Raw genomic sequence first — 11,144 nt, forward strand, 5'->3', positions numbered from 1 at the left:
GAGATGCTGCCTGACCTGCTGAGTTACTCCAGCATTTTGTGAATAAATACCTTCGATTTGTACCAGCATCTGCAGTTATCTTCTTATACTGATTTTAGATGAACAGCCATGATCATATTGAATGGCAGTGCTGGCTCGAAGGGCCGAATGGCCTACTCCTGCACCTATGTTTCTATGATTCTGTGTTCTACGAAACAAAGGTGGGAAGATTACTGTACCCTGTGCTTCGGGCTGCAGGCAGGAAACAGTTGGATGTGGGCAGAGCTGTTGCGATGAGCCAAAAGAGTTGAGTTGCTTCCAAATGAGAGGCTCTGAGGCAACCTCAGCCCCCGGGCTGGCATGTCCACAGTGTGCTGGCTCCAGTCATCAGGACGATGATTCTCTGAGCAGCAACGAGCGTGTGTGGGCTGAAAACAGCCGTGAGAAAAAAGGCATTAAAGGGAGTTTAAACATTTATTTTCATTGATAATATACAGAGACAATTGTTCTCGCTTTGCGCTGCTATGAAGCTCGCCAAATGTAATGTTTAAATCGTCTTGTTCGGACCCACGGCATAAAGGGCATGCGTTTACTTTCCCTCCCAGCTCCCTGACAATCTATGCTCAGTCAGTTTCAGGCAACATACCAAACTCTTACCCGCAAGAGCAAGGCCTGCATTAAAAGCAGGGCCACTGGCAATGATACAGGCCAGTATAACTAAATGACTCTGGCACTTTGCCTGGTCAAAGCTGCCATTGTGCAGTTTTCTTTTTTAAAAAAAAATAAACCTTGTACTAGATTTGATTTTCAAGAGAAAACAAATTCTCAGAAAACAGAATGAGAATTCCAGCTCGACAGGCTGCTGGAATTAGGAAAAGCTGTAAAGAGGAGGAATTTTGATTGATCTGAATGACGCATTGTGTGAATCTACATTCAGTGTCTCACAGGAGGTGGCGATTTATACTGACTGCAGATGCTGGAATCTTGAGCCAAAGGGGGCGTAGAGGGCAGAGATTCAATGTGCATGACGGAACTGCAGAAGGCATAGATTTTAGTTTAGTTTAGATTGTTATTGTCACGTGTGTTGAGTTTCGTGTTCCTGTTCTATGCCTGTATGAAACTTTGCGAGTCTTCAAGGTACGACAGAAGTCTTTATTACAGTAACTCAATGCTGGCAGCAAGACAACTAAAATGGCTGCAACCCCACAATCTGACTGCACACTCCACGCTGTGTACAGTCAAGATAACTATGTACAAAACATCTCCCTTTGTCCTATGCAGCGCCGCCTGCTGCACGGGAGGAGCAACGGGTCCTCCCACCCCACACAGTCCATCAAACATCACATTGAGGTACAGTGAAAAGCTTTTTTTGCATGCTGTCCTGTCAAAGAAACGACAATACAGGTATACAATCATGCCGTGCACAGTGCACAGGTAAAGGATAAAAGGTACAACATTTAGTGCATGATATAACTTTGAAGTCTGATTGAAGAAAGTTCAAAGGTCTCCAGTGAGATAGATGGGAGGTCCGGACTGCACTCTAGCTGATGAGAGGACCGTTCGGCTGTATGATAACAGTTTGGAAGAAACTATTGCTGAATCTGGAAGTATGTGTTTTCAAACTTCTCTATCTCCCACCTGATGGGAAAGGGGGAAAGTTGAAAGACATGTAGAGCAGGTGATTTTTACACAGAGGGCGGTGGGTGCCTGGAACGTTCTGCTTGGGATGTTGGTGGAGGCAGATATGATAGTCGGGTTTAAGAGGCTTTTAGATAGACATATGGATATGCAAGGAATGGAGGGATATGGATCACATGCAAGCAGATGAGATTAGGTTATTGTGGTATCATGTTCTGCACAGATATCGTATGCTGAAGGGCCTGTTCCTGTGCCGTACTGTCCTATGCTCTATTTTTTGTTAAACAATCTGCTGGAGGGAGAAGGACTTGCGGCGCGTATCCTAACAATAATCTTTATGAGTAGGTAAGGCAGCAGATTTGGGAATCGTGGTTCCAATCCAGATGAAGCAAATGGGGCTAAGATCCACTCAACATCTTAGAAACATAGAAACATAGAATATAGGTGCAGGAGTAGGCCATTCGGCCCTTCGAGCCTGCACCGCCATTCAATATGATCATGGCTGATCATCCAACTGAATATCCCGTACCTGCCTTCTCTCCATGCCCCCTGATTCCTTTTGCCACAAGGGCCACATCTAACTCCCTCTTAAATATAGCCAATGAACTGGCCTCAACTATCTTTCTTTGGAAGAGAATTCCACAGATTCACCACTCTCTGTGTGAAAAAAAAACATTCTCATCTCGGTCCTAAAAGACTTCCCCCTTATCCTTAAACTGTGACCCCTTGTCCAACATCGGGAACAATCTTCCTGCATCCAACCTGTCCAACCCCTTAAGAATTTTGTAAGTTTCTATAAGATCCCCCCATAATCTTCTAAATTCCAGCGAGTGCAAGCCGAGTCTATCCAGACTTTCTTCATATGAAAGTCCTGCCATCCCAGGAATCAATCTGGTGAACCTTCTCTGTACTCCCTCTATGGCAAGAATGTCTTTCCTCAGATTAGGAGACCATTCAGGTAATAGTCTGCTTTCCAGTTCTTGCCACCAAAGTGGATAACCTCACATTTATCCACATTATACTGCATCTGCCATGCATTTGCCCACTCACCTAACCTATCCAAGTCACGTTGCAGCCTCCTAGCATCCTCCTCACAGCTAACACTGCCCCCCAGCTTCGTGTCATCCGCAAACTTGGAGATGTTGCATTCAATTCCCTCGTCCAAATCATTAATATATATTGTAAATAGCTGGGGTCCCAGCACTGAGCCTTGCGGTACCCCACTAGTCACTGCCTGCCATTCTGAAAAGGACCCGTTTATTCCTACTCTTTGCTTCCTGTCTGCCAGCCAGTTCTTTATCCACATCAATACTGAACCCACAATACCGTGTGCTGACTCAATACACAATATCTTGATGGTTATCAAGGTTTAAACTTAAATGAGTTCGTATCAGTTTAAAGCTAATCCAATGGGACATCGCCATTAGTACACAGGCTTTGATTTTTGATCTGGCCCAATTTGTTTCAACTGCATTGGAACCACGATTCACAAAGTGCTCCCTAACTCTGCTGCCTTACCCAGACACAGCCTGGTACACAGGCTTCGATCTTTGACTGCAGTTCCTTCATACACTTATCTTGGAAGGGTCTCGATCCGAAACGTCACCTATTCCTTTTCTCCAGAGATGCTGCCTGACTCGCTGAGTTACTCCACCATTTTGTGTCCATCCCCCCAACCCAAACCGAGATGCAGCTGTACAACATCCAACTTCATGAGTCTAACCGTCCAATCTCAGCCAACAAACCTGCCTCAATCTCTTGCCTCAATGTCTTTGATCCCCTTCCTCTATCTGACCGGTTATTCCAGAGATTTGAGCTGGAAGTAATTGACCATTTTATTCCTGGAATCCTGCCTTAACTAAGCTAATTTTAAAATAGTACTTTTGCCTTTCTGATACTATCATACGCCTTCCTGAAACCTCCTCTCGCTCCCATTACCACCAGACGGTTTCCATTTATCCTGAGTACATATCTCTTTTGAGTGCGAAGGTAGACACAAAAGGCTGGAGTAACTCAGCGGGTCAGGCAGCATCTCTGGAGAGAAGGAATGGATGACGTTTCGGGTCGAGGCCCTTCTTCTCTTTTCAGTGCGATGGCCAATAATCTTGTGTAGTATAAAACATCAGCATATCCTCCAGAGACTACATTTTATACACTTTTTAAAAATATATATATATTGAGTCAGGGCTATGACAACCTGCCTGCCTTGTGATAACAGCCAACCTATTCCAGGATCATTCACACTCCGGTCATTTCCTCTTCTCTCTTCTCCCGTTGGGCATGAGATACTAAAGCTTGAAAGCCCACACTTGTGTATGGCTTGATTGTACTTGTGTTTAGTATGATGTATCTGAATTTATCTGAATAGCACACAAATAAAAGTTGTTTTTTTTACTGTATTTCCCTACACATGGCGATAATAAACCAACACCAACTTCCATGTAGGGAAAAAAAACTGCAGATGCTGGTTTAAATCGAAGGTAGACACAAAATACTGGAGTAACTCAGCGGGCCAGGCAGCATCTCGGGAGAGAAGGAACGGGCTACGTTCTCGACCCGAAACAGTTCTCGACCCGAAACGTCGCCCGTTCCTTCTCTCCCGAGATGCTGCCTGACCCGCTGAGTTACTCCAGCATTTTGTGTCTACCAACTTCCATGTATACAATTTTGGTCTCTTTATCGTATTGTTTAACTGTATTGTTCATTTTGTACTGTACATTTTTACATTTGGCTGTAGAAAGTAACTCAATTCAGTTTCCCAACTGATTGAGGTGCTTCTACAAAAGAATGTCTTCAAGTGTATGCGCTTGAATGTAATTTACACATTGTATATCACACAACTGGCTTGGAATCAGATCCATTTATTAAGAACCGAATGCTAACAAGAATATTCTTTGTAGAGGCCACCCATCCACACTCCACCAATAAACTCAGCATGGACATGATGGCCACAGAGCCGTTTCCATGATTTGGGGCCTTGTTCAAAGGGCCTTTAGACTTTAGAGATACAGCACGGAAACAGGCCTTGCGGACATTAAAAAAAACCTAAAAGCTTAGGTATTCCCTCCCATTAATCCACGCTGGGCATTGTGTATTGAGACCATTGGCCTAAAAATACCAGTGCACCGAATTCCCTGAAATGGAGTCTACTTGGTTCCTGGTTAAGTTTCCAGGAGCTTTCCTGGACCACATTTCATTTGGCCACCAGAGGGACCTAGAGGGTAGAATACCCAAATAAGCCTGGAAATTCTCATATCATTCTTCTAACTTCTCGAAACATGGAAGGAGGCTATTCAGTCCAATGCATTTATGATGGCTTTCAGACAATCCCATCGATGCTGCCTGACCCGCTGAGTTAAGGGCCTGTCCCACTTAGGCGATTTTATAGGCGAAAAAACGGCGACTGGACTACGACAAGCTACAACAACCTACCACACTGTAACTTTCTTTTTTCCTAATCAGATGTGCAGCACTTTGGTCAACGTGGGTTGTTTTTAAATGTGCTATACAAATAAAATTGACTTGACTTGACCTAGTCGACGTCAAGCTACCAACAGCCGGCGACCCAATCGTCACGGGTAGGCGACCATCTACGACAACCGAAGTCAATCTACGTCCACCCGCGACAAGCTACGACCCCCTCGGCGACAACAGACAACATAATTTTCGCCTCCGGTTCTGACGCCGGTTGACGCAGGTTGACGTCGGCAGCCACCGAAGTCAGCACCGGTGCCGATCTACGTCACCTGGAGACAACCTGGAGACAACCTACGACAGCACCTACGTCAGGAGACGTCAAGCTACGTTCACAGGTGGCAAACCCACTGCCGGCGAAAATTTTTCAACATTCTGAAAATCCAGCAGCGACCAGAAAGACTCTTTGGAGACGACTCACGGCCGTACAGGCGACACCCTGGCGACCGTGTGGCCCGTAGGCGCCTAAACAATCGCCTAAGTGGGACAAGCCCTCAACTCTGCAATAAGCTCAGTGCTTTAAATATAGAACAGCACAGTGCAGAAGAAGTCTGAAGAAGGGTCTCGACCCGAAACGTCACCCATTCCTTCTCTCCTGAGATGCTGCCTGACCCGCTGAGTTACTCCAGCATTTTGTGAATAAATACCGTCGATTTGTACCAGCATCTGCAGTTATTTTCTTATACTTACAGTAGAGTGCAGGATCCACAACAACTGCCAAACATTTTGTGTCCACCTGAAATTCAACAAGTAGTTAGGAAGGTTAACATCACACTGGTCTTTCTTAGGAAGGGGTTGGACTTTAAGAATAGGGCAGTTTTGTTACAGTTGTACAGGGTATTGGTGAGGCCTCATGTAAACATTGGTCCCCTCACCTAAGAAAGGATACAGTAGTATGGAAGACAGTCCAATAAAGATTTACCAGGGTATTTACTGGGATGAGAGGGTTGTTCTGTCAAGAGAGGCCAGATAGTTTGGGTCCAGTATTCCTTGAAGTTCAGAAGAATGATCGGTGACCTTATTCAAACATCTAAGATCCTAAAGGGGTTTGACAGGCTAGATGTTGCAATGTGTAAGAAGGAACTGCAGATTCTGTTTTTTACCGAAGATAGGCACAAAAGGAGAGAAGGAATGGGTGACATCTCGGGTCGAGGCCCTTCTTCGGACTGAGAGTTAAGCTAGGCTTTAGTCCCTATCTTCCAACCTACCTCATTGTGGACCTTGGGGTTATTTGTTATCTGCACTTTCTCTGGAGCTGTAATGCTAGAATTCTGACACATTATCATCCACACCCTGGTATTTTTCTCTTTGCAAAGCCTGTTGTACTTATGTCTGGTACGATTTGACTGCATAGAACACAAAGTTTGTCATTGTACCTTGGAACACATGACACATAAACCAATACCAAAACCAACTTCAGTAACACTGCAGGCAATGGGAAGTTAGAGAAAGTGGCGTCCTTGCTGGAGTTATCACAAAGAAGGGTGGTTGTTATTCTTGAGCCCAAAAAGCAGTCAAACCTGCTCCCTTCTCATCAAGCCATAGACACATCCCAACCTTCAACATCCTGAGGGAGGGGGATAATTAATCTTGGGCTGGAATCTCAATCAGACCAGTCTTATGAACACTGTGACCAGGAGAGCAATGTTTAGGAAAATAACTGCAGATGCTGGTATAAATCGAAGGTATCACAAAATGCTGGAGTAACTCAGCATCTCAGGGGAGAAGGTGACGTTTCGGGTCGAGACCCTTCTTCAGACATGTCAGGAGGGCGGGACAAAGAAAGGATATATGTGGAGACAGGAAGACAGTGGGAGAACTGGGAAGGGGGAGGGGAAGAGAGGGACAGAGGAGCTAACTAAAATTAGAGGTCAGTGTACATACCGCTGGGCTGCAAGCTGCCCAAGCGTAATATGAAGTGCTGTTCCTCCAAGTTGCGATGGGCCTCACTATGACACTGGAGGAGACCTATGACAGAAAGGTCAGACTGGGAGTGGGAGGGGGAGTTGAAGTGCTCAGCCACCGGGAAATCAGGTTGGTTAAGGCGGACTGAGTGAAGGTGTTGAGTGAAACGATCGCCGAGCCTGCGTTTGGTCTCGCCGATGTAGAGAAGTTGGCATCTGGAACAGCGGATACAATAGATGAGGTTGGAGGAGGTGCAGGTGAACCTCTCACTCAGCAATGGAGGTTGGTTTGAGAGACTGCTCTCCTGACACTCCAAGCTTTTGACCACCCACAGGCCATGTCAGGAGGTGAGCAGAGTTGGCCAACTCAGGTGCTCAGTAGAGTTTTCCTTTAACCTTCCGTGAGCCTTCCTCTTCTTTATGAGCGACTGCCCCCAATACCTCCTGCCTTGATATCCACTGCCTTTACCACTGATGCACTGTGGCATCAAGGTGCACTGTCTGTAGAAGCCAAGCAGCAACTCTACAAAACCTCTTTAACATTAATCTCCATTGCCACAACTGCTCCCACTAGGGTTTCCAATTGTCCCGTATTAGCCGGGACATCACGTATTTTGGGCTAAATTGGTTTGTCCTGTATTAGGACCGGGGGGCGCTAAAGGCCTGGACACTGTGGGCCCGGACGCTGTAGGTGTGGTCAGTGTAGGTGCGGACAGTGTCGGTTCGGACAGTGTCGGTCCGGACAGTGTAGGTGTGGACAGTGTAGGTGTGGACAGTGTAGGTGCGGACAATGTAGGTGTGGACAGTGTAGGTGTGGACAGTTTAGGTGCGGAGGTCCGGGCGCCGCCTAACGGAGGTTGTGTAGCAACCCGCCTCCCGGCCCGGGCGGCCGCCATTGGTGGAGCGGGAGCACGTGGCCGCTGGCTGGGTGAGGTCACGTGGGGCGTGGGGCAGTGACGTCACCTTGTCCCGTATTTGGGAGTGAGATAGTTGGCACCCCTAGCTCCCACCAAAGGCACGTAGGCGCACCAGTACCTGCAGGGACCCTCTAGGTGGCACACAGTATGAAGATGAACAGGTACACAGATCCACCACCGATTTCCCAGCAACTGATGATATGGCACTTCCTTCAATCCGAACAAAATCATGAGGTGGCCTTTTCATTGGATATTTTTGAGGCAGAGATAGATAGATTCTTGATTAGAACGGGTGCAGGGGTTATGGGGAGAAGGTAGGATAATGGGTTCTCGGAGGGGGAGATAGATCAGTGCTGAACAAGTAGCCTAACCTCACTTGCCTGTGTGCCTGGCCCATATCCCTACAAAAGTTCCTATCCATGTAGCTGTCCAAATGTAATTATATTTAAATCGTACTCTCCACCACCTCCCCTGGTGGTTCCTCCCATACACCCACCACCCCCCGTGTTGATTTAGACTTTAATCTTTAGAGATACAGCGTGGAAACAGGTCCTTCTGCCCGCTGAGTCCATGTCGACCAGCGACCTCTGGCACTATCCTACACACTAGGACAATTTACAATTTTTACCAAAGCTAATTAACCGACAAACCTGTTCGTCTTTGGAGTGTGGGAGGAAACCGGAGCACCCGGAGAAAACCCACGCGGTCGCGGGGAGATCGTACAAACTCCATGCAGACAGCACCCGTAGTCAGGATCGAACCCGGGTCTCTGGCGCTGTGAGGCAGCAACTCTACCGCCGCGTCACCGCGCCCCCAATTATTTACTTATGTTGAGAAACTCGACCCCAACCCTCAAAAATTCGAATAAAACAGAAAAGTAGATTTTCACATGAGCAGGAGTACTGCAACATGTATCACGAGAGGGCCATTAATATTTGGACAAAAGAGTGTGGATAATCGCAGCAGGACTGAAAAAGGAATAGAAGAGACTGCCATTTAGCACTTAGAAATACTGAGGCTAAAAGGGTCTATTATGGCTATTCAGTTTGTCACAAATGGCACACAGACAATTGCTAGTTCACATTAAATCAGAGAGGCTTGATAGAGGGGGGGAAAAAAATCTGCGGCGTTGTAATGATGGAGTGTGGCCTAGTTTCAGCGAGGCTGGATTCAACATTAGATGTAAACAAGCGCTCGAGCTGGAGATTTAATCGGCTGCTCAGGGTTACACAACCCTCCAACACAAATCGGGAACAACTGCCAACTTGCAACGAGAGCTCATCCAGCTGAGAGTGAATTGTGTGGGCGGTTTTGAAAAGTTACCTTCAGCTGAATAAACGCTGAGGTTCTGCTCCTGCTCAAAATGAAGGAGAGGTTTAAAGTTGGGAGAGCCTGCAGCAAAATACACCGTTCAGAAATATATATATATATATATATATATATATATATATATATATATATATATATATATATATATATATATATATCCGAGTGCGGACATGATTTGTGGATGTTACTGGGTGAGGATTTATTGCCCGTCCTTTAAGGCCCCTGAACTTCCTGGCAGGGCCGTTTCAGAATGAGTTTAAGGATCAATATTTCCCCCCCCTCCCCCTCCCCCCCACGTTAAAGATGAGAGGGCGGGAGATAGGAGGTTTAAAGGAGATTATGCAGGGCAAGTTTATTTTATACAAAGATGGCGGGTGGCTGGAACGTGCTGCCAGGGGTGGTGGTGGAGGCAAATACAACAGTTTAAGAGACTTTTGGTTAGGACATGGATATCTAGGAATAGACTTTTGGACAAGGATATAGAAACATAGAAAACATAGAAACATAGAAAATAGGTGCAGGAGTAGGCCATTCGGCCCTTCGAGCCTGCACCGCCATTCAATATGATCATGGCTGATCATCCAACTCAGTATCCTGTACCTGCCTTCTCTCCATACCCCTGATCCCTTTAGCCACAAGGGCCACATCTAACTCCCTCTTAAATATAGCCAATGAACTGGCCTCAACTACCTTCTGTGGCAGAGAATTCCACAGATTCACCACTCTCTGTGTGAAAAAAAACCTTTCTCATCTCGGTCCTAAAAGACTTCCCCCTTATCCTTAAACTGTGACCCCTTGTTCTGGACTTCCCCAACATCGGGAACAATCTTCCTGCATCTAGCCTGTCCAACCCCTTAAGAATTTTGTAAGTTTCTATAAGATCCCCCCTCAATCTTCTAAATTCCAGCGAGTACAAGCCGAGTCTATCCAGTCTTTCTTCATATGAAAGTCCTGCCATCCCAGGAATCAATCTGGTGAACCTTCTCTGTACTCCCTCAATGGCAAGAATGTCTTTCCTCAGATTAGGAGACCAAAACTGTACGCAATACTCCAGGTGTGGTCTCACCAATGCCCTGTACAACTGCAGCAGAACCTCCCTGCTCCTATACTCAAATCCCCTCGCTATGAATGCCAACATACCATTCGCTTTCTTCACTGCCTGCTGCACCTGCATGCCTACTTTCAATAACTGGTGTACCACGACACCCAGGTCTCGTTGCATCTCCCCTTCTCCTAATCGGCCACCATTCAGGTAATAGTCTGCTTTCCTGTTCTTGCCACATTTATCCACGTTATACTGCATCTGCCATGCATTTGCCCACTCACCTAACCTATCCAAGTCACATTGCAGCCTCCTAGCATCCTCCTCACAGCTAACACTGCCCCCCCCAGCTTCGTGCCATCCGCAAACTTGGAGATGTTGCATTCAATTCCCTCGTCCAAATCATTAATATATATTGTAAATAGCTGGGGTCCCAGCACTGAGCCTTGCGGTACCCCACTAGTCACTGCCTGCCATTCTGAAAAGGACCCGTTTATTCCTACTCTTTGCTTCCTGTCTTCCAGCCAGTTCTCTATCCACATCAATACTGAACCCACAATACCGTGTGCTTATACCCAGGGAATGGAGGGATATGGATCACGTGCGGGTGGAGGAGATTAGTTTAACTTGCCAACATGTTGGGCATGGACACTGTGGGCCGAAGGGCCTGTACCTGTACTGTACCTATGTTCCTGTGCTGGACCAGTACATTTTAATTATATTTCCACTCTATTGCCCCCTTTGGCACGGAGTGGTCAGGCTCCTGAGACCTTGGCTTAAATCCAAATCCTGAACACAACTATTTTCTCTCCATTAATCCACAAGACTCAGGCTAAGGTCAAAATCTTTTTCCCTTGATAA

General features: G+C 46.4%; 1 protein-coding gene across 1 annotated transcript in view; it reads right to left on the reverse strand.

Moving 5' to 3' along the window:
* Positions 1-209: 209 nt before the first annotated feature.
* noc2l (NOC2-like nucleolar associated transcriptional repressor) overlaps positions 210-11,144 on the reverse strand; it is a 146,197-nt gene continuing 135,262 nt past the window's right edge. Inside the window, exons 19-20 of the mRNA XM_078425031.1 lie at positions 6,300-6,437; positions 210-407 (exon numbers count right to left, since the gene is read on the reverse strand). Coding sequence (XP_078281157.1) covers positions 210-407; positions 6,300-6,437 — 336 coding nt within the window. The remainder of the gene's footprint in view (positions 408-6,299; positions 6,438-11,144) is intronic.

Source organism: Rhinoraja longicauda, chromosome 30, assembly GCF_053455715.1.
Source record: "Rhinoraja longicauda isolate Sanriku21f chromosome 30, sRhiLon1.1, whole genome shotgun sequence".
NCBI lineage: Eukaryota > Metazoa > Chordata > Chondrichthyes > Rajiformes > Arhynchobatidae > Rhinoraja > Rhinoraja longicauda.